General features: G+C 41.0%; 2 protein-coding genes across 7 annotated transcripts in view; both read left to right on the forward strand.

The window, feature by feature from the left end:
* Window positions 1-6,964, forward strand: part of LOC133557529 (SWI/SNF-related matrix-associated actin-dependent regulator of chromatin subfamily E member 1-like) — a 67,487-nt gene extending 60,523 nt beyond the window's left edge. For all 4 annotated transcript variants that reach the window (XM_061908065.1, XM_061908084.1, XM_061908059.1 and 1 more), the window contains one exon: window positions 303-6,964. In XM_061908065.1, coding sequence (XP_061764049.1) covers window positions 303-508 — 206 coding nt within the window. In that variant the 3' untranslated portion in view covers window positions 509-6,964. The remainder of the gene's footprint in view (window positions 1-302) is intronic.
* A 4,758-nt stretch (window positions 6,965-11,722) lies between these two features.
* ccr7 (chemokine (C-C motif) receptor 7) lies at window positions 11,723-22,301 on the forward strand. Of its 3 annotated transcripts, none has more exons than XM_061877592.1 (3): window positions 11,723-11,815; window positions 13,489-13,538; window positions 20,529-22,301. In XM_061877592.1, the coding sequence occupies exons 1-3, from the start codon at window positions 11,800-11,802 to the stop codon at window positions 21,579-21,581; spliced, it is 1,119 nt and encodes a 372-aa protein (XP_061733576.1). In that variant the 5' UTR covers window positions 11,723-11,799; the 3' UTR covers window positions 21,582-22,301. The 3 variants fall into 3 exon arrangements, with proteins under 3 accessions (XP_061733576.1, XP_061733752.1, XP_061733667.1); XM_061877683.1 differs by lacking the exon at window positions 11,723-11,815 and adding an exon at window positions 12,283-12,410; XM_061877768.1 differs by lacking the exon at window positions 13,489-13,538 and having other exon boundaries at window positions 11,776-11,815.
* Window positions 22,302-24,898: the final 2,597 nt, after the last annotated feature.

The following is a 24,898-nucleotide window of genomic DNA, read 5'->3' on the forward strand; positions in this document are numbered from 1 at the left end:
ATGCATTAAAGTCAGTTGTGGTATGTGTGGATGTGGTGTGTAGAGATACAGAGTTATGATGCCATCTACTGTGCGAAGTTGTAACGACATGAACTGTATACAGACATATAGTTGTATAAATTATTGGAAACTCAGGCCAGCCATGACATTATGTTCTTTACAAGTGTATGTAAACTTTTGATATAATGTATGTATGTATATATATATATATATATATATATATATATATATATATATATATATATATATATACACTGACATCGTGTTTTAAAATAAATGTCAACATTCTTTGAACGATGCAGGTAAGCAGAAGGCGTCAGAGAAACTTGAGGCTCCGCCTGGCAGTGAAGAAGGAACATCCGAGGACAAGGAGAGTGTCCTGGAGGGAGCCATAGAGGAGGGAACCAGTGACAGCAACACAGGCTCTGAGACCACGTCTGCTCAGACAGAAGATGCTCTGACAAGTGAACCATCAGAAAGTAGCAGCAGGGCAAGAGCGTCCCACTAAGTCAGTCAGCCGCTGTTTGTTATATCAGAACTAATTCGTCGTTCACCGTCAATCATCTCTTTTTGACAGAACAAGCCTGAAGATGAAATGGCATAAATATTGAAATGTTTGACTCTCATCTCAAAAGTGTCTACAGTGGCACTTGTATATCCCATCGCTAAAAGTGCCCGCTGAAGTCGACCATGACATACATAATCACCCGCTTTTAAAGACAGCATTTCAGACTCAAAGAGATCATTTGTACGATACATAGGTCAGTTAGTGTTAGTGTTTTTACAAAAGCTGACTTTTTGGTTACGTCAGTGAAAACAAAAGAAGTGGGCGAGGCAATGGGAAAAAAAAACATCCTTCAGACTCTCTTCCATCCTCCTTCCTGCAGCCCACAAAATGCACTAGTTAAAATTTGCACAAATGAGGGAAAAACATTTTAAAAATGTTATATCACCCGTTGTTGTTATGGTTTTGGACAAAAACATGTATAAGCCAGGGCGGTTGGCTGTATTATTGTGACAACCGCTTATGTCGACGTAAGCCTTTGCTGTTGCAATTTATGCCGGGTGATGAATGGAAACAAATGCAGCGTTTTATGTTAGTGTTATTGTATGCTAATTGTTTTTGCATGTTGGACAAAATGTTGAATAATTTGTCGTGGTTGTCAGGAAGTGCTTGAGATATTTTGTTTACTACCAGTATTCGCATCAGTGATTTTCTTTTTGTCTCAGGAGTTTTTAGTACAATACTGCTATTTATTATCAATGTTTTATTGTTCTTTTGTATTAGTTATTCCTGCCAAGTTTATCTTTTGTATTAGTTATTGCGGCCAAGCTTAGGTATTAGATGTGTAACATGACCATTGTTGCTGTACAAAGCTCAACAACAACCAGTGTTTTGAAATGTTGCTTGCTGTCTATCAAATCCAGAGCAGTATGTGTTGTGTTTATATATGATACAGTGATTGTGCTGACACTGCAATGCTGGAATAAGAATATTTGAGATCACATACAGCAGCTGGAAGAACACTCCAGAACATGAATATTCTATTGCATATTTTTTATTAATAAACTTTTGTATCTCGTAGAAGTTGTCGATTTTAAGGTGATCACCATACTTGCCAACCTTGAGACCTCCGAATTCGGGAGATTGGGGTGGGGGGATTAAGGTGGGCGGGGTCGGAGTTGGTGGTAGCAGGGGTGTATATTGTAGCGTCCCGGAAGAATTAGTGCTGAAAGGGGATCTGGTTATTTGTTCTGTTGTGTTACAGTACGGATCTTCTCCCGAAATGTGTTTGTCATTCTTGTTTGGTGTGGGTTCACAGTGTGGCACATATTTGTAACGGCGTTAAAGTTGTCTATACGGCCACGCTCAGTGTGATCTGTATGGCTGTTGATCAAGTATGCGTGTCATTCACTCATGTGTGTGTAAAAGCCGCCTATATTATGTGACTGGGTCGGCACACTGTTTGGTGAAAAAGCGTACGTGATGAAAGATTGTAGAGGACGTTAAAGGCAGTGCCTTTAAGGCATGCCCCCAATATTGTTTTCCAGGTGGAAATCGGTAGAAATTCGGGAGAATGGTAGCCCCGGGAGATTTTCGGGAGGGTCACTGAAATTCGGGAGTCTCCCGGGAAAATCGATAGGGTTGGCAAGTATGGTGATCACACCTTACAGGACAGATCCACACTAAACCCAGAACAGATTTGCCACAACACTACATACTTTCAATCAATGGGAATGTTTTACCGACAAACACATGGTTGTGCCATGGGATCACCTGTATCCCCAATAGTATCAAACCTTTGCATGGAGGACATGGAAAAGAGATCTCTGAGTTCTCTTAATGGAACAGCACTAAGACATTGGTTCAGATATGTGGATAACATGCGTAAAAATCAGAAACCAAGAAGTGCTAGCCTTCACCAAGCACCTTAACTCAGTGGACAAAAAAAATCCAGTTGACACGTGAGGATGTCAAAGACAGTAACTTGCCTGTTTTGGACTGTGATGTTTACATTGGGGCAAACAGGGGCCTCCATGTCGGGGTTTACCAAAAACCCACACATAACGATCAATGCCTACTTTTTAACTCACACCATCCACTGGAACACCTACTGGGCGTTATCAGAACCCTACAACACAGAGCTTATAATGTTCCTTCCAGCCCAAAGAGAAAGAGCATAGTCATTTGAGGGTTGATTGGTTACCCCAATTGGTCGGTTGTGGAAAAGTGCATCCAATTCCAGGAACAACAAAAACAGAGTTGAACAGGAGGAAAAAGGTGACAGACGCTAAAATATTGTCATTCCATATGTATCAGGTCTATCTGAGAAACTCGGAAGAATTTTTAACCAACACAACATCCTAGTACATTTCAAACAGAACAATTTCCCTTGTGGATCAATAAAGTTTGTCCAAGTGTAAACCAGGCAACACCCAACTGGTGCATCCTAAAGACCGGACATCCCACACCCACAAAAACAATCTGGTGGAGGCTATCCAGTTTAATGATGAATGCACCGATTTATATTATTGAGGAAACAAAACAACCACTAAGCAGATGCATGGTACAGCATAGACGGGCAGACTCTTCAGGCCAAGACTCAGCTGTCTACCTGCACCTCAGAGGGAAACCACTCATTTGAGAACAAAAATGTACAGATTCCTGACAGGGAGGATGGATGGTACGAAAGAGGAGTGAGGGAAGCCATCGATGTCAAGGTTGAAAAACCATCCCTGAACAGAGGACGAGGTCTGCCACACCACCTGTCTCCCACATACAATACTGTCCTTTCAACCATTCCTAAAAGACTCTGCAATTTAACCTCCAACAAATACACTATATTGCCAAAAGCATTTGGCCGCCCACCCAAATGATCAGAATCAGGTATCCTAATCACTTTGCCTGGCCACAGGTGTATAAAATCAAGCACTGAAGCACGGAGACTGTTTCTACAAACATTTGTGAAAGAATGGGCCGTTCTCAGGAGCTCAGAGATTTCCAGCGTGGAACTGTTACAGGATGCTTTCTGTGCAACAAATCCAGTCATGAAATTTCCTCGCTCCTAAATATTCCAAAATCAACTGTCGGCTTTATTATAAGAAAATGGAAGAGTTTGGGAACAACAGCAACTCAGCCACAAAGTGGTAGGCTGAAGCTCATAGTGCAAAGACTTTCTGCGCAGTCAGTTGCTACAGAGCTCCAAACTTCATGTGACCTTCTAATTAGCCCACGTACAGTACGCAGAGAGCTTTATGGAATGTGTTTCCATGGCCGAGCAAACTGCATCTAAGCCATACATCACCAAGTCCAATGGGAAGCGTCGGATGCAGTGGTCTTGAGCTTGTTGCCACTGGACTCTAGAACCGTGGAGATGCGTTCTCTGGAGTGATGAATTGCGCTTTCCCATCCATCTGGCAATCTGATGGATGAGTCTGGGTTTGGAGGTTGTCGAGAGAACGGTACATTTAGGACTGCAGTGTGCAGAGAGTGAAATTTGGTGGAGGAGGAATTATGGTATGGGGTTGTTTTTCAGAAGTTGGGGTTGGCCCCTTAGTTCCAGTGAAAGGAACTTTGAATGAACGGAGACTGAGAGCCAGGTCTTCTCAACCAACATCAGTGTGTGACCTCACCAATGTGCTTTTGGAAGAATGGTGGAAAATTCCTATAAACACACTCCGCAACCTTGTGGACAGCGTTCCCAGAAGAGTTGAAGCTGTAATGGCTACAAAAGGTGGACCGACATCATATTGAAAACAGTTGTTTTTCTCATAAAGTTGGGGTGAAGCCATCCTTGCCCAGGCACACCCTCCTGGTTTTTTCAGAGTATAAATATTTGGGGTTTTGGCACCAGCCGCTAGATTAGATCTGACCTATCTAAGTCTATGAGCATGAACTGGTGAAGTTTACTTGGATGAGAGGCAAAACGTCTGCTAAGACAAACCAAACCGTCAAGTTGCGATTGTAAAATAAATTACTTTATAAGCTATTTTGTACTTTTGCAGCCCCAGACTATTTTTATTTCATGGAATAGCAGGCTAAGTTGCTCTTTTTATAGAAAAGATTGCCGATGAGATAGTTTAGTAAGTCTGAATAGTTGGCCACCCAAAGACTATAAAAATGGTACTCATTAACTCCCTGCTTGGCACTCAGCATTAACGGTTGGAATTAGGGGTTAAGTCACCAAAATGATTCCGGGGCGCGACCACCGCTGCAGCTCACTGCTCCCCTCACCTCCCAGGGGGGAGGGTGATGGGTCAAATGCAGAGGGTTATCTCACCACACCTAGTGTGTGTGTGTGACAATAATTGGTGCTTTAACTTTGACCTTAACTTTAATCAAAGGCTTGCAAAAAAGTATTCTACTGCATGATAGGTTGATAATAAAAAATAATAAATAAAAAAATTAACTTTAACTATTAGGTATACTGTAAAATTAACAAACGTTGCACGGAGTGATGAATGAAGAATCCATATGAGTATAACCGCTATTGACAATTAGGAGACAGAACGGCACTTCTACTTACGGTTTACCTGCGATGAGCAAACACGTCCAAAATATGGTGCCAAAGCACAAACAATAACCCATCATATAAGTGTACTTGCACGTGTTTAATGAAAACTATTCACTTACCTGTAATGGCTGTCAGTGAAGAAAAATCCCTAAATCAGCTGCTCAGTTTTATAAACCGCAGTGTTCAAAGTGTAGAAAAAAGTAGCGTCTTACTGTCCGAAATTTACTTAGTTTTATTTTGTGATTTTTGCCTTTAGTTTGTTAATCTTAAATCCAATAAATTAGCAATATAAAATGTTCTATCAACAAATATTATTCTCTGAGAAATTTAACATATTGATACAACTATATAAGACTTCAACAAATACTATTGCAATTGTAAATGGTAAATGGGTTATTCTTGTATAGCGCTTTTCTACCTTCAAGGTACTCAAAGCGCTTTGACACTATTTCCACATTCACCCATACACACACACATTCACACACTGATGGCGGGAGCTGCCATGAAAGGCGCTAACCACGAACTATCAGGAGCAAGGGTGAAGTGTCTTGCTCAAGGACACAACAGACGTGACGAGGTTGGTAGAAGGTGGGGATTGAACCAGGAACCCCTTGGGTTGCTGGCACACCCACTCTCCCAACTGCGCTACGCAGTCAATATCGCAAAATACTGAAAAGCAAAAACATCTACTGTTATTCACAGCATGACAATACAAGTGCAAATCAAAAACACTAAGCGGATATTAAATATTAACGTATTTGCAAACATTACACAGATGCCCCGAGGACAGTAACCCTATAAAGTGTTGCCAGCAATTTATTTGCCCTCCTCCAACTTTGAGCATGTAAACTTCTCCCGAAGTAACACAAACAATTTGTTTGTCGTCCGCCATTGATTTGCCTAATAGGATTGGTTCTTACCATTTTTATTTTTATTTTTTTTTTTTCCAAGACGGCGCTGCTGTAGTGGCTGCTGTAGGCAGGAGCTCTGTGCTCTTGTGTCATCCTTTTGTGTTTCCCTCTTGTTTTCATGTGGTATTATATTTTTTTGCATTTTGGTCCGGGACCCTTTGGGACTGTGTGACAAGGGGTGGCACTTTCGTGACCTCTGTGGTGCTTTTTTTGTGGACCTCTGGATCTGCCTCCCGGGAGCCTTTTGGCCATGGAGACCAGATGCAGGGTCTCTGCTACACCAGTGTCTGTTTGGATGTACTGGAGGAGATGCGGATGAGGGGACAGGACTGTGGAGCTAGCACTGAGCTACTGGGACGGAGAGGCTTCGCGGTGTCTTGACTGGGTGGGCAGGTGTCGGACACCTCAGTCACCTTGGACGTATCCTCGCTCATCCATGCGGACTGGACACTGGCCGAGAGTGGAGTCGGCTGTCTTGGTTGCCTTGTTGGGTTTGCTTCTGTCTCTGGCCATGCTCCCTCCACCCCAGCAGACGATGGCGTGGAACACCGCAGAGGCCACCACAGTGGATATGTTTATTTTACTTTTTATTCATAGCTGTATGTAGAAGTGTCTGGTTGTATCTGCTGCTTTAATATCTTTAATGTCCTCTGTGTTCTTTGATTTTTGATGTTTCCCTCTTACACACATGGAAGAGGGATGTGTACTATGGCTATGAGTTGTTGTTGTTTTTTTTTTGTTTGTTTGTTTTTTTTTCCCCTTGGACTCAGTCTGCACCCCCACTCCAGGGCCTAGGTTAAGACCGATTTTTTAATTTTATTTTAATCTTCAATTTTTTTCTTCCCCCACCCCCCCTTGTTTACCTGTATGTCATCTTTTTTGTAAGGGGCGCTGGAAGGCGGCAGACCCGTCAGCGATCCTGTTCTGTCTACCTGTAATGTTTGTAATGTTTGTCTGATCTTGAATGGGATTGTGCTGAAAATTGTAATTTTCCTGAAGGAACTCTCCTGACGGAATAAATAAAGTACTATCTATCTATCTATCTATCCCTGTCGAGATTAGTACATACATATATATTAGGTCTGCGAATCTTTGGCTGTCCCACAATTCGATTCAATATCGATTCTTGGGGTCGCGATTCGATAATGTATTGATTTTTTTTTTCGATTCAACGCGATTCTCGATTCAAAAACAATATTTTTCCGATTCAAAACGATTCTGTATTCATTCAATCCATTGTATTTCAGCAGGATCTACCCCGATCTGCTGACATGCTAGCAGAGTAGTAGATTTTTTTTTTAAAAGCTTTTATAATTGTAAAGTACAATAATGTAAATTTGTTTTAACTATTTAACAAACCAAAAATATGAATTATTTTATCTTTGTGAAAATATTGGACACAGTGTGTTGTCAAGTTTATGAGATGCAATGCAAGTGTAAGCCACTGTGACACTATTGTTCTTTTTTCACATTTTTTATGAATGTCTAATGATAATGTAAATGAGGGATTTTTAATCACTGCTATGCTAAAATTAAAACTAATATTGATACTGTTGTTGATATTTATTTTTGTTTCACAACGTTTGGTTTGTTCTGTGTCGTGTTTGTGTCTCCTCTCAATTGCTCTGTTTATTGCAGTTCTAAGTGTTACTAGGTCAGGTTTGGTTTTGGAATTGGATTGCATTGTTATGGTATTACTGTGTAGTGGTTTGTTGGATTGATATAAAAAAAAAAAAAAGTTATTTTTAAAAATGAGAATCGATTCTGAATTGCACAACGTATTTGATTCGATTCGTATTTGAATAGATTTTTTCCCACACCCCTAAAATATATATATATATATATATATATATATATACATACATACATACATATACATATATATATATATATATATATATACATACATACATACATATATATATATCCATCCATCCATTTTCTACCGCTTATTCCCTTTTTGAGGGCGCTGGCGCCTATCTCAGCTACAATCGGGCGGAAGGCAGGGTACACCCTGGACAAGTCGCCGCCTCATCTCAGGGCCAACACAGATAGACAGACAACATCATTCACACTCACATTCACAGACTAGGGCCAATTTAGTGTTGCCAATCAACCTATCTCCATATATATATTTATATATATATATATATATATATATATATAATGTGTGTGTCAATAAAGTACTGTAACGATTCGTACTAAATGTATTCTTTCTATTTTGGGAGAAAAAAAAAATATATGTACTCTATGTAATAGCAAACTATGTTTACTTATATATTGTGTAGTTATGCAAAATTATATTATCAAATATTCAAACATTTTTTTTAAATCTAAATAAATACAAATAATAATGATTTCAAAGCAAGTACCGTTTTTTTCGTATGATAAGTAGCTCCGGAGTAAAAGTCCCACCGGCCGAAAATGCATAGTAAAGAAGGAAAAAAAACATAATTAGCATTTTGGGGGGAAATTTATTTGATAAAATCCAACACCAAGAATAGACACTTGAAAGGCAATTTAAAATAAAATAAAAATTGCGAACAACAGGCTGAATAAGTGTACGTTATATGACGCATAAACAATGAACTGAGAACGTGTGTCAACGCCTAGTCCCTTACGTGAATGAGATAAATGATATTATTTGATAATTTACGGTAATCTGTTATTAATTTCACACATAAATCGCTCCAGAGTATAAATCGCACCCCCAGCCAAACTGACAAAAACTGCGATTTATAATCCGAAAAATAACGTAATCCATCAAAATGTGCAATGTAAAGGTAGCAATAGATTTCATGGTAAAATTGTAAAGTTTACTGCGGTTTTTACAGCATTTTTCTCTAAATAAAAAAAACAGTACTTTTTTACTGTAAGAAATGTACAGTAATACACCTGAAAAATCTACAGATGTGGATTTGCGGTATAAAAAAAACTGGCAGCTCAGGTGCCAAAATATTACTGTAAAATTGCATTTTTTTTGTATTTACAATAACAAAAACAAACGTAAATTTTACAATAAAATTCTAGCAACTGGGCTGCCTTTTTTTTAACCATTAAAAGAGCAGTACTGTCTTTCAATTTACAGAAATATACACTACATTTTGAGGTGAAATTATTGAAACTTCTTTTTTTTTTACATTTTTTAAAAATCCGCTAAAATGCATATTAAAAAAATGTTTAATAATAATTTTTACTGTTAGAACCGACATCTGGGGCCAAACATAACTGCGATGCGGCCCCCCACCTTGACATATAGTATAATTTGATTATAATAATTGTATTGCATGTTATTATATATTTTTTTAATTGAGGTAACCAGGGACTGCAGATAGAAATTAGCTGGTGCAGAACATATCTGTCTTTGAACCTAATGTCTGTGTGCATTGTGCCTTTAAATTAAGACTAAACAAACAAACTAATTCAAAACCTCAAATGTGCAACTTCTCTAATGCGTGCCATCCTGATAATATGTGTGCAGTTGTGTTCAAGTAGCAGTGCATTAAGCACATTTGTAGCTTGTGGTTAACACTGCACATAAATGATATATATATAAAAGAAAAACCACAACCTCAGGTGTACTCATCTCGTGAGACGGAGCCCTCTATATTTGTCTGGCTTCTTCCTGGTTCTGTATGACAGCAGGGCCCTTCAAATGCTCTATACAGAAGAATATAAAATGTGTATGTGTATATATATATATATATATACATATATATATATATATACATACATGGCAGATTTGAAAAAAAAAAAAAAAAAAGGGGTTGATTTTAATTAAAAAATTGCCATAAAGTTGCATGTTATGCTGTTTTCTTTTCATGGATTTTATCTTTTACAGATAAACACAAAAATCTGCCATATATAATAAAAATGTAAAAACGGCCCTATTTTTATTTTTGGACTTGCGTTTCAGAATTGCAACTACAGTGAACAGAAGGTACACAGACCATCTTGAGCAGGAGTCCTATTTTCGTTTTTAAAAAGTGTCATTAAATAGTTGTCCAACATCTGTTTCAGAAATGAAAATAGAAAACATTTTCAGAAATTTGTTTTTTGATGCGCATGTAATAATTTTAAATATAATGATGGAAGGTACACAGACCCCCGCATAAAGAACAAAACATTTTTTTGCAAATAAATCTAAAACAAACCGCCTTAAATAGTTATTTTTCACAAAAACACCTTTTAATTTTTTCACATTGATTGAATCGTACAGGAAAAAAATGTTCATGTCAGATAAATGGACAAAGAAAACAACCTAAAAATAATAATTTTTCACAAATAAACAATTATACATATATTTTATCCGTTATATAGTGTTCAATATCGGGGTTAAAGCGGAATTTATGTTAGGTCGGGAAAAAAACACAGGAGTCACAAAGTGTAAAAATATAAAACAAAGGTTTAACCGTATTGCTCGTTTAAGCCATTTTCAGCGTGGGGCTAAACCTTTATAATGTTCTGATGCGGCTTAAAGGCCTACTGAAACCCACTACTACCAACCACGCAGTCTGATAGTTTATATATCAATGATGAAATATTAACATTGCAACACATGCCAATACGGCCTTTTTAGTTTACTAAATTGCAATTTTAAATTTGTGTCATGTGTCATGTTGAAAACGTCGCGGAATGCTGACGTGTACGCGTGACGTCACGGACTGTTAGGAAATATTAGCGCTGCGCACACACACAGCTAAAAGTCGCCTGCTTTAACCGCATAATTACACAGTATTTTGGACATCTGTGTTGCTGAATCTTTTGCAATTTGTTCAATTAATAATGGAGGAGTCAAAGTAGAAAGATGAAGTTGGGAAGCTTTAGCCTTTAGCCACACAAACACACAGTGATTCCTTGTTTAAAATTCCCGGAGGTGAAACTTTACTATGGATCAGAGCGGTCAAGCAAACATGGTTCCCGACCAAATGTCAACCAGCAGTTTTCGGTGAGAAAATTGTGGTAAAGAGTCGCCACTTACCGGAGATCAGCTGAGCTTGTGCCATCCGTACAGCTGCCGTCAACTTCCATCAGACACTGGCCTCAAGACACCCGTGGATACACCCTTCTGACTATCAGGTATTAAACTCACTAAAACACTAGCAACACAATAGAAAAATAAGGGATTTCCCAGAATTATCCTAGTAAATGTGTCTAAAAACATCTGAATCCGTCCCAATGCAATCGCGTTTTTTGTTTTTTTTTAACTTGATTTTATCTTATTTTTTTCTAGTCCGTCGGTATCAATATCCTCAAACACAAATCTTTCATCCTCGCTCAAATTAATGGGGAAATTGTCGTTTTCCCGGTCCGAATAGCTCTTGCTGCTGGAGGCTCCCATCAAAAACAATGTGAAGATGTGAGGAGCCATCAACGGGTGACGTCGTCTGCGACTTCCGGTAAAGGCAGGGCTTTTCTGTTAGCGACCAAAAGTTGCGAACTTTATCGTGGATGTTCTCTACTAAATCCTTTCAGCAAGAATATGACAATATGGCGAAATGATCAAGTATGACACAGAATGGACCTGCTATCCCCGTTTAATAAGAACATCTCATTTCAGTAGGCCTTTAAAGTCTCATTACAGCTAATTCACATGTACTTCCTAAAATGTTTGTTTAAAGATGCCAGCTCATTTAAATGACTGACAAAGAACAATGAACAGCTTCAACCAATAATGTTGTAATCTGTTAATAATAATACTGCATTGTATCACATCTGTGCTGTGTATTCCAGAGGTATCGTTTAATATTATAATCCTTCACGTTGATGATGCCAACTGTCAGTAATGGTTTTTTTTTAAAGGGAAACCACCAGACAATGCTGAGGTAAAGCACTTCTGCCTTTAGTGGCTTTACCTGCAGCTCTCAGGCAACATGACTTTTGCCAGGGGTAAGTAAGATAACTCATTTAATGGTAAAAGACTTGTTGTTTGTATAACATGCATAGACAAAAGGGACAAAGTGACTGGTTTTGCAGATTAGTTTTTGCATGCGCAAATCCTTTAAGACAAATGTTTTATACATATATATATATATATATATATATATATATATATATATATATATATATATATATGTATATTTATATATATATATATATATATATATATATATATATATATATATATATATACACAGCTGTATATACACATAGAACATGCATATACAAAAGGGAATCAGTGACTGGTTTTGCAGATTTGGTTTTGCATTTATATATATATATATATATATATATATATATATATATATATATATATATGTATGTATGTATGTATGTATGTATGTGTGTGTGTGTACAATAAATGGTAAATGGGTTGTACTTGTATAGCGCTTTTCTACCTTCAAGTTACTCAAAGCGCTCTGACACTCCTTCCACATTTACCCATTCACACGCTGATGGAGGGAGCTGCCATGCAAGGCGCTAACCAGCACCCATCAGGAGCAAGGGTGAAGTGTCTTGCTCAGGACACAACGGACGTGACGAGGTTGGTACTAGGTGGGGATTGAACCAGGGACCATCGGGTTGCGCACGGCCACTCTTCCACTGCACCACGCCGTGTATGTATAATATATATGTGTGTGTGTATATATATATATATATATATATATATATATATATATATATATATATATATATATATATATATATATATATGTGTGTGTGTGTGTATGTATATGTGTTTGTATATATATATATATATAAATGTGTGTATGTGTATATATATATGTATATATAAATACATATATGTGTATACAAACATTTTCATATATATGTATGTGTATAGGGCTTCACGGTGGAAGAAGGGTTAGTGCATCTGTCTCACAATACAAAGGTCCTGAGTAGGCTGAGGTTCAATCTCGGGCTCGGGATCTTGCTGTGTGGAGTTTGCATGTCCTCCCCGAGAATGCGTGGGTTCCCTCCGGGTACTCCGGCTTCCTCCCACTTCCAAAGACATGCACCTGGGGATAGGTTGATTGGCAACACTAAACTGGCCCTAGTGTGTGAATGTGAGTGTGAATGTTGTCTGTCGACTGGTGGCGACTTGTCCAGGGTGTACACCACCTGCGGCCTGATTGTAGCTGAGATAGGCACCGGCGCCCCCAGCGACCCCGAAGGGAATAAGCGGTAGAAAATGGATGGATGTGTATAAGTGTATACAATATATATATATATATATATATACATATATGTGTATGTATATATGTATGTATATATATATATATATATATATATACATATATGTGTATGTATATATGTATGTATATATATATACATATATGTGTATGTATATATGTATGTATATATATATATAAATGTGTGTGTATATATATTTATACATGTTTGTATATACATACATATGTACATACACATATACAGGTATAGACATGTATATGTGTGTGTGTGTATTTAAATATGAAAGAGATATGTGTAACAATATTTGCTAAATAAAATCCTACATTCATGTTAGTTTTTTGTGTGTGAGGTCATTCATCACGAAATGTATCATCTTGTGACAGTATAATTTGTCTTTTTTGTTTTAGTTATTGATCATCCATTTTCAGGTTTTCCAAGTTTCCTGCCAGTTTTCCACTTGTGGTCGATTATTTACCAGGTAAGAAAGTTTCCAAGCAAATTGAAATTACTCTCTCAGTTGAAGTGTGAAATTCAGAGGATCACTAAAAAGTGATACCTCGGTTTTGTAGGATTTGTTTTTCAAAATCAGGACCCCAAATTTCGTCAGTGTATCGCTTCACAAACTTTTTTATTAATTATGTATAGTCGCATATTTTTATGTCGCATATTTGTGATGTGATGATACTGCTTGTGTACAGTGAAAAGTATCATGTGGGCTTTCTTTATGGTGTCAGAAGAGTACATTTCACTCACAGTTTCCAAAACATGCTCTGCAGGAATCGAACTGGGTGGGTTAAAGACGAGCTTCAACAAAATACAATCTGATAAGTCACCTTGCAATTCAGATAAAGATTTATGGAAGCTGTATGAAGCTGCCTGTGTTGCTAAGCCGAGATCTAGCGTTAATAGCAGCGACCGCGGTAAATGTAAATGCCTTTGGGAGAAAAAAAAATTGATTAAAAAATTGGCTGTTTATGTTTAACTTCATGGTTTATCTGTAGGCAAAGGTAATTGTCAGTTAACTTTTATGATTTCTTAGTGGAACAAATTCACAACATTTTTTTAACTCTGATTTATTTATGTTATAAAATTGAAGATGTCAGGTTCAAACACAGATGACATCTATTAAACAAGACAAGAAGCAAGGAACTAAACAGAGACAGACTTAAATTTGGCTCAATGAGGAGAAACGCGTACACCTGTACCCTTCAATAAATCAATCATCCATCCATCCATTTTCTACCGCTTGTCCCTCTTGGAGTCAAGGGTGAGGAGGGGGGGGGGGGGTGCTGGAGCCAATCTCAGCTGCATTCGGACGGACAAGTCACTACCTTTTTGCAGGGCCAACACAAATAGACAACATTCACCCTCACATTCACACACTCGGGCCAATTTACTGGAATTGAAAGCCTTATATTGCATTGGAGCTGACATCCTCTTGGGGGCGCCAGAGGACTTCATAGGGGAAGCCGCAGCTTGAAAAAAATATAGAAAATGGTTTTTTTTATGAACCTGTTACAAACTTGTTTGGCTATATGTTAATATGTACAACATTAATCTATGTTTATTTATATATCCCTAAATCACAATTGTCTCAAAGGGCTGCACAGGCCACAACGACATCCTCGCTTCAGAGTCCTCATTAGCGCAAGTAAAAACTCAAAACCCTGCGGATGTCAATATGAATGACTGAGAAACCTTGGAGAGGACCGCAGATGTAGGTGACCTCCCCCCTCTAGGGGAGACCAGATGCAATGGACGTTGAGTGGGTCTAGCATAATATTGTAAAAGTCAAGTCCATAGTGGATCTAACATAACGCTGGGAGTCCAGTCTATAGTGGGGCCAGCAGGAGACCATCCCGAGCGGAGACGGGTCAGCAGCGCAGAGATGTCCTCAAACGATGCACAGGCGAGTGGTCCACCCCCGGGTCTCAACTCTGGACAGCCAGCACTTCATCCACCTGTGCCCCCCCCTTCCACAAGGGAGAGGGGGGCAGAGGAGAAAAAGAAAAGAAACGGCAGATCAACTGGTCTAAAAAGGGGGCCTATTTAAAGGTTAGAGTACACAAATGAGTTTTAAAATGGGACTTAAATGCTTCTACTGCGGTAGCATCTCTAACTGTTACCGGGAGGGAAATCCAGAGTACTGGAGCCCAAATAGAAAACACTCTATAGCCCGCAGACTTTTTTTGGGCTCTGGGAATAACTAATAAGCCTTAGTTCTTTAAATGCAGATTTCTTACCGGGACATATGGTACACTACAATCGGCAAGATAGGATGGAACTACACTGTGTAGTATTTAATACGTAAGTAGTAAAACCTTAAGGTCACATCTTGAATGCACAGGAAGCCAGTGCAGGTGAGTCAGTACAGGCGTAATATGAGCAAACTTTCTTGTTTTTGTCAAAAGTCTAGCAGCCGCATTTTGTACCAACTGTAATCTTTTGATGCTAGACATAGGGAGACCCGAAAATAATACGTTACAGTAATCGAGACGAGACGTAACAAACGCATGAATAATGGTCTCAGCGTCACTATTGGACAAAATGGAACACATTTTAGTGATATTATGGAGATGACACTGTACCCTCGTATAGTGTCACCACTTTCTGATGAAAGATTGTACGCCTCTTTTATTTGGACTTTCTCTGATTACATGGGAACAGCTGTTTGTAAGGGAAGAGGGTCGTAAACAGCCGTTGCCCTCGGTCACAGAACAGTTCAAAGAAAAGGTGCCTGGAGGGTTGTCAGGCCCTGCTTCCTCTCCACTTTGTAGATCTCGGGTCAAGACAAAATCTTCCTGTGGATTACAATACATCAAAGAAACAGAAGACTTTCATGTTGCTTCCCATCCTACACAGTGAAGTTTTACGAACCTTTTTCTGGGTAAGGTCAAAGACAGATTTTGTCGGCTCGCCGGGAACTCATGGCAACACAAAGTTTTGTGATAACTTAGATACAATTATTCTGAAAGAATGTTGCTTATTTAAGGAACAGGCACGTATTGCATTTACATGTAATCCTGTCGGGGAAAAATATGTATTTATTTTACTTCTGTCGATCAACAAAAGATGTGCCTCAACTTCTTTCGGTGTTGCAGCTCACTTTAAAGCAGGATCTTACTGACTTTGATCTATTGCCCTCATTTATATATGTTGTGTTAGGAAAAAATGTTTTTATTTTATGAAATCACATTCAGAATGTTTGAGTTGCTCGTTGAGCGAAATCAACGCATGAATAATGATCTCTGCGTCGCTAATGGACAAAATCGAACAAATTTTAGCGATATCAGGGAGATGCCACTGTACCTTTGCAAGTGTCACCACGCTCTGACGAAAGATTGTACGCCTCCTCGTTTATTTGGACTTTCCTTGATTACATGGCAACAGCTGTTTCTATGGGAGGGGGGTCGTAAACAGTCATCGTCATTGATTACATGACTAGACCAGCCTGCCTGTAGTCCAGTCCTGTCCCCCATTGAAAATGTGTGGCGCATTACAAAGCATAAAATACCTCAACGGAGACACCGGACTGTTGAACAACTTGAGCTGTACATCAGGCAAGAATGGGAAAGAATTCCACCTTAAAAGCTTCAAAAATGTGTTTCCTCAGTTCCCAAACGTTTACTGAGTGTTGTCAAAAAGAAAGGCCATGTAACACAGTGGTAAAAATACCCCTGTGTCAACTTTTTTTTACTTTTTCGCACACTTATGGCATTCTCTCGATGAGCTTCCAAAGGTAGTCATCTGAAATGGTTTTCACTTCACAGGTGTGCTTGGAGCTCATATAGAGAATGCTAAGAGTGTACAAAGCAGTAATCAGAGTAAAGGGTGGCTATTTTGAAGAAACTAGAATATTAAAACATGTTTTGAATGAATGAGTGAAAAAAGTGAATTCCCGTCATATAATCAACCATTTTGTGTGATCAGTTTAACAGTACAGGTTATACATATTAACAATTGTACACAGTAGAGATGCAGGGTTTGCGGTCTCATCCGCGGAGTCCGCGGATAAACCGCGGGTCGGGCGGGTGACATGACGAAAAAATTGATTTTAATTCGATTCGGGCGGGTGGCGGTTGAACCATCCGGAAATATTTGATATACATGGTTCTGGGATCGGTATCCTTTACCATTCAAAGAGCCATTTAAGACCCGTGTCACAAAGCGAAGAAGACAATAGGAGACGCTAATATTCTCTACAATAACTGCCGGCTTTCACCCAGTTAATAAGTATTAGGGCGTGCTATGAAGCCATTGGCTTTGTCGCCTTCTACAACATGTACGATCTGCTTGTCAGACCAGCAACATGTTGTGTGTGGCTTCCGCGGCAACACGCACACGGCTGCAAGGCATACTGGGTGACACAGAGTACACTAATGGTTGTGATATAAACAATTTTAACACTCTTAGTAATATGCGCCACGCTGTGAAGCCACACCAAACAAGATTGACAAACACATTTCGGGAGAACATCCTCCCAGTAACACAACATAAACGCAACACAGCAAATACCCAGAATCCTTTGTATCCTTGATACGACCTGACTATTTTATACACCCCGCTAGCAGCAAGCCCCCTCCCCTTCCGTCCGTAAGGTGGGCGGGGGTTGGGGGCGCGGGGGTGTAAAATGTATTCAGGTAGTGTCACGGATACAAAGGATTCTGGGTATTTGTTGTGTTGCGTTTATGTTGTGTTACTGGGAGGATGTTCTCCCGAAATGTGTTTGTCAATCTTGTTTGGTATGGTTTCACAGCGTGGCGCATATTAGTAAGTGTTAAAGTTGTTTATATCACAACGATCAGTGTACTCTGTATCACCCAGTATGCCTTTCAATCTTGTACATGTGATTGCGGAAGCTGTACACAACATGTTGCCAGACTAACAATCGATTGTACATGTTGTTGAAGGTGTCAAAGGCAATGGCTTCGCAGCACGCCCATAATCTTGTCATTAGGATGAACACCATTGGATATTCGCGAGAATGTTAGCGGCTCCCATTGTCTTCATTACTCTGTGATACGGGTTTAAATAGCTCTGTGAGTGGTAAAGGTGGCCGACCTCTGATGTATTTCAGCGGGCGGTTGCGGTTCTGATAAAATGTTGGTTCGGGTGCACGGCGGGTGGATGACGACTTTGGTGATGCGGTTGCGGATGATATAATTGCCTATAAGCGCATCTGTAGTACACATACAAACACAAAAGAAAAGAAAAAGACTGGCTGAAAAAGGAATAGGCTGAAGCCAAAGCTTATATTTGCCTATCTTATACCTTCACTGAAAATTACATTGCCTGGAACATCAACGATAAAAAAAAAAAAAAACAATGGGGTGAAAGTAATTACTATATTTTATAATTTTCAATGTACCCTTGTACAGTGTTACCACGCTCTGACGAAAGATTGTACGCCTCCTCTTTTTTTGGGACATTCCCTGATTACATGGCAACAGCTGTTTCTAAGGGAGGGGTGTCATAAACAGCCATCGCCTTTGATTACAAAACAGTTCAAAGAAAAGGTCGTAAAAAAATTCAAAGAAAAGGTCGTAATGATTTTAATGATTTCACCTTTCAAGGTTTTCTTGAGATTGTTCCACCATTTAACGCCTAAAACTGAAATACATTTGTATCTTATATTCGTTCTTACTTTACATATTTCAAAAATCAATATCCATCCATCCATCCCTTTTCTACCGCTTATTCCCTTTCGGAGTCGCGGGGGGCACTGGCGCCTATCTCAGCTACATGAATTATGGTTTTCTCCTCTTAGTTGAAATAACCTAAGAACACAAACTGGAAGGCTGTTGTTCTTTACTCGAAACATAATTTCCATTGTTTTTAAAAACACAATTTCTGAAAATTTTAACACATTGGAACTTATAAATAATGGATTGGTATGTTCATAGTAGCACGCTTTGTGTATTATTCTAATGACCCTTTTTTGGAGTTTAATTATTGGTTCCATGTTTGTTTTATAAACATTTCCCCAAACTTCAAAACATTATGTCAAATATGGAAAAATAAAAAGAATAATGTAACACATGCAGGCATTTCTCATTCAGCATGTGTCTTACTTTATAAGAAATAGCAATGGATTTGGATATTTTTCCCTTTTATACATTCAATATGCGGTTTCCAACATAGTTTACGATCAATTATTATTCACAAAAATTTAGTTTAATATACTCTGTCAATTCTCACTTGATTTAATTCAAATTTTGCCTCACAATTTGTCTTTGTTTTCAGTTACTTCATCTTTTTTTGTTGAGTACATTACTGCACGTGTTCATTCGTAGTTTCATAATATCATCGAAAGGTTCAGAGAATCTGGAGAAATCACTCCACATAAGCGGCATGGCCGTAAACCAAGATTGAATGACCGTGACCTTCGAACCCTCAGACAGCACTGTATCAAAAATCGACATATATCTCGAAAGGATATCACCACATGGGCTCAGGAAAAGTTTAGAAAACCACTGTCATTAAATACAGTTCATCGCTACATCTGTAAGTGCAAATTTAAAGCTCTACTATGCAAAGCAAAAGACATTTATCAACAACATCCAGAAACGCCGCCGGCTCCTCTGGGCTCAAGATCATCTAAGATGGACTGATGCAAAGTGGAAAAGTGTTATGTGGTCTGACGAGTCCACATTTCAAATTGTTTTCGGAAATATTCGACATCGTGTCATCCTGACCAAAGGGGAAGCAAACCATCCAGACTGTTATCGACGCAAAGTTCAAAAGCCAGCATCTGTGATGGTATGGGGGTGCATTAGTGCCCAAGGCGTGGGTAACTTACACATGTGTGAAGGCACCATTAATGCTGAAAGGTACATACAGGTTTTGGAACAACATATGTTGCCATCTAAGCGCCGTCTTTTTCATGGACGCCTCTGCTTATTTCAGCAAGACAATGCCAAGCCACATTCAGCATGTGTTACAACAGCGTGGCTTCATAAAAAAAAAGAGTGCGGGTACTTTCCTGGCCCGCCTGCAGTCCAGACCTGTCTCCCATCGAAAATGTGTGGCGCATTATGAAGCGTAAAATACGACAGCGGAGACCCCGTACTGTTGAACGACTGAAGCTCTACATAAAACAACAATGGGAAAGAATTCCACTTTCAAAGCTTCTGCAATTAATTTCTTCAGTTACCAAACGTTTTTTGAGTGTTGTTACAAGAAAAGGTGATGTAACACAGTGGTGAACATGCCTTTTCCCAACTACTTTGGCACGTGTTGCAGCCATGATATTCTAAGGTAAATATTGTTCGCCAAAAAAAAAAATAAAGTTTATGAGTTTGAATATCGGTTGAAAAGGATTTGCAAATCATTGTATTCCATTTATATTTACATCTAACACAATTTCCCAACTCATATGGAAACGGGGTTTGTAGTAATTGTGTGTTGATTAGTATTGTATGTACACAAGTCCCACCCATTATTGACGTTGATGTGACTTTGATTGCAGGTTTGTTTATGCCAAACAGAGGAGAGCGCCACGGACTACTCCCTCGCCACCTCCGACTACGACGACTTTCCACAGCTTTGTGAGAAAGACCACAACCAGCAGTTCCGCCTGTGGTTTATGTCTCCTTTCTTCACCGCCATCAGCTGCACGGGACTGTTGGGGAACCTCCTGGTCATCCTCACCTTCGTCTACTTCAACCGCCTCAAGACCATGACGGACGTGTACCTGCTCAACTTGGCCTTTGCAGATCTGCTCTTCGCGCTGTTGCTGCCCTTCTGGGCAGCCAGCTACGTTGCAGAGTGGCCGTTGGGCGTCGCCATGTGCAAGACGATGCACACGTTTTCCAAGCTCACGTCTTACAGCAGCATGTTCCTGCTCTGCCTGATCAGCGTGGACCGCTACTTTGCCATCGCCAAGGCTGTTTCCGCCCGACGACTGCGCTCCCGGACTGTCTTCGTCAGCAAGGTGTCGTCCGTTGTAGTCTGGATCACAGCTCTGATCAGTTCCATACCAGAAATGAAATACACAACAGTCGCCAACAACATCTGCACTCCTTTCACCAGTTTGTCTGACCCGCTTCGCGTCGGCATCCAGACCAGCCAGATTGTTCTCGCCTTCGCGCTCCCGTTGTTTGTCATGAGCTTCTGTTACAGTAAAATCGTGCAGACGCTTTGTCAGACTCAAAACTTTGAGCGCAACAAGGCCGTCAAAGTCATCCTCGTTGTCGTCGTGGTCTTCGTGGTCTGTCAGGTGCCGTACAACGTTGCCTTGTTCTGGGCCACCGTCTTCGCAGCCAACGGAGGAACTTCGGACTGCGCATACGAAAACAACCTTGTCTATGCGACTGACATCACTCAGTGCGTGGCCTTCCTTCGCTGCGCCCTCAACCCTTTCGTGTACGCCTTTGTCGGGGTTAAATTCCGCCATGACCTCCTGAGGCTAATGAGGAAATTGGGTTGCGTGAGTCAGGAGAGGTTCCTCAGGTACACGTGTGGCAGGAGAAATATCCCCGGTGCCTTAGACACAGACACCACCACCACATTCTCGCTATGAGAAACTTAAGCCATAGACCACACAACTGCAATACTTCCCAACTGCTGAGGGTTCGCTTTGTGTGTAATCTTCCATTACTTCCTTTTATTTTGTTCCATTTTGTCCTGTTTTGGATTGAACGCATTTCCTTTACTCCTTTTTGAGTCTACAGGGTGCAGCTCTTACACTTGATTTCCTGTGGTGTGCAATCGCACCGCCATCTGCCTTCCTTCAATCCCCATACCGTCATGTCGCCGACTGCTACAAGATCTCTCTAATCCGCGCATAATCGAGTGGTAAAGTAAATGTTGGAATAAACCCCACAGAACGTCTCGAGCTTTGCCGTTTGTCCCTCAATACTCGTATTGACTTGATTTGCGAAAAGGACGACAGTTTCTCCTTGCAGAACGACAACTTTATCAAGTGCAATTGCGGTCTTGTCATCCGAAACATCAGTTTTATATTCCCCCTTCCTGTCTCTCTGTGTGTGTGTGCTAAGTCAGGAGAGCACATCCTGACCATAAAAGGCACTGGACACCCCACACCCCCTATTGTTTATCTATATCTCACCTTTTTTGAAAAGGGCACTGGAAGTTGGCAGACCCGTCAGCGATCCTGTTCTGTCTCCCTGTACTGTTTGATTCTGCTCTGTCTGTCTGTAATGTTTTTCTGATCTTGAATGGGATTGCGCTGAAAATTTTAATTTCCCCTTGGGGATTAATAAAGTATTTCTGATTCCGATTCTGATTGAAAAGGGGATGTTTGTTCGTCAGTGTCTGGAAAACAACTGCTTTAAGTCATAACTTAAAAGCTAGAAAGGTAGTCTCTTTTCAAGTATGGGGCTATCACTTTTGCATTCTGAAGTCCCAATTAGAGCCTCTTTTCCTACAACGAGTGATCCAATCCACCTTCGAATATCAAAGTAAGGGGCCTTATCTTATGTGCTCAAACTGAAATACCACCATTTAATTAAACTTGGTAGTTCCCCTTCTCCATAAGCAAAACATGATTCACTTCAGTCGCAAGCAACAACACAAATGTAACATCATCCACAGCGGCGTTGTAGGCACACACAACTCCAACAAACCACGCCCCTGCTTCCCCGGCCTCCTCGTATCAGCTGGCATTTGACACAGGACCCCATATATGCACATAGCTGCCCGGGATATGACTGTATGTTATTCAATCAATTATCAATCAATGTCTATTCATATATATATATACATATATATATATATACACACTCCTCTCTGAGCTGCCACCTTATCGTGGTAGAGGAGTTTGCGTGTCCCAATGATCCTAGGAGCTACGTTGTCCGGGGGATTTATGCCCCTTGGTAGGGTCTCCCAGGTTCTAGGTGAGGGATCAGACAAAGAGCAGCTTAAAGACCTTTATGAACAAGACAAAAAATGGACCCAGATTTCCCTCGCCCGGACGCGGGTCACCGGGGCCCCCCTCAAGAAACCAGGCCCGGAGGTGGGGCACGATGGCGAGCGCCTAGTGGCCGGGCCTGTTCCCATGGGGCCCGGCCGGGCACAGCCCGAAGAGGCAACGTGGGTCACCACTCCAATGGACTCACCACCCATAGCAGGGGCCATAGAGGTCGGGTGCAATGTGAGCTGGCAGCCAAAGGCAGGGCACTTGGCGGTCCAATCCTCGGCTACAGAAGCTGGCTCTTGGAACGTGGAACGTCACCTCACTGGGGGGGAAAGAGCCTGAGCTAGTGCGCGAAGTGGAGAAGTTCCGGCTGGATATAGTCGGACTCACTTCGACGCACAGCAAGGGCTCTGGAACCACTTCTCTCGAGAGGGACTGGACCCTCTTCCACTCTGGCGTTGCCGGCAGTGAGAGGCGATGGGCTGGGGTGGCAATTCTGGTTTCCCCCCGGCTCAAAGCCTGCACGTTGGAGTTCAACCCGGTGGACAAAGGGTAGCCTCCCCCCGCCTTCGGGTTGGGGGACGGGTCCTGACTGTTGTTTGTGCTTACACACCAAACAGCAGTTCAGAGTACCCACCCTTTTTGGGTACACTCGAGGGAGTACTGGACGGTGATTCCCTTGTCCTACTGGGGGACTTCAACGCTCATGTTGGCAACGACAGTGAAACCTGGAGAGGCGTGATTGGGAAGAATGGTCGCCCGGATCTAAACCCGAGTGGTGTTTTGTTATTGGACTTTTGTGCTCGTCACGGATTGTCCATAACAAACACCATGTTCAAACATAAGGGTGTCCATATGTGCACTTGGCACCAGGACACCCTAGGCCGCAGTTCCATGATCGACTTTGTAGTTGTGTCATCGGATTTGCGGCCTTATGTTTTGGACACTCGGGTGAAGAGAGGGGCGGAGCTTTCTACCTATCACCACCTCGTGGTGAGTTGGCTGCGATGGTGGGGGAGGATGCCGGACAAACCTGGCAGGCCCAAACGCATTGTGAGGGTCTACTGGGAACGTCTGGCAGAGTCTCCTGTCAGAGGAAGTTTCAATTCCCACCTCCGGAAGAACTTCGAACATGTCACGAGGGAGGTGCTGGACATTGAGTCCGAGTGGACCATGTTCCGCATTGTCGAGGCGGCTGATCGGAGCTGTGGCCGCAAGGTAGTTGGTGCCTGTCGGGGCGGCAATCCTAAAACCCCTTGGTGGACACCAGCGGTGAGGGATGCCGTCAAGCTGAAGAAGGAGTCCTATCGGGTCCTTTTGGCTCATAGGACTCAGGAGGCAGTGGACGGGTACCGACAGGCCAAGCGGTGTGCAGCTTCAGCGGTCGCGGAGGCAAAAACTCGGACATGGGAGAAGTTCGGGGAAGCCATGGAAAACGATTTCGGACGGCTTCGAAGCAATTCTGGACCACCGTCCGCCGCCTCAGGAAGGGGAAGCAGTGCACTATCAACACCTTGTATGGTGCGGATGGTGCTCTGCTGACCTCAACTACGGATGTTGTGGATAGGTGGAATGAATACTTCGAAAACCTCTTCAATCCCACCAACACGTCTTCCTATGAGAAAAAGACAAGACTTTCGGGGGGGGGGGATTCTGGTCAACTTAGGCGATGCGAATTGAATGTGTTGTTCTTTAGGTTGGTCTCTCCAAAGCTTTGGAATAAATTACAAAATACCTATTCTGTTCTGGGTTTCATTTAAAATCAGCGTATGTGCAATCAAAAGAACTTGAGATTGATCAGCAACTTAAATTCCCTCGGAGGAACATTTGGTCCAAACGCAACAATCTGTTGCAAGATATATCGAGATGTACTTTGTAATATGTATATATACTTTGCTAGGGAGTTTTTTCCCCACTCCGGACTGGACTAATTTTATTTTTTTCACTCATCCTTCCCCAGC

Source organism: Nerophis ophidion, linkage group LG01, assembly GCF_033978795.1.
Source record: "Nerophis ophidion isolate RoL-2023_Sa linkage group LG01, RoL_Noph_v1.0, whole genome shotgun sequence".
Lineage (NCBI taxonomy): Eukaryota > Metazoa > Chordata > Actinopteri > Syngnathiformes > Syngnathidae > Nerophis > Nerophis ophidion.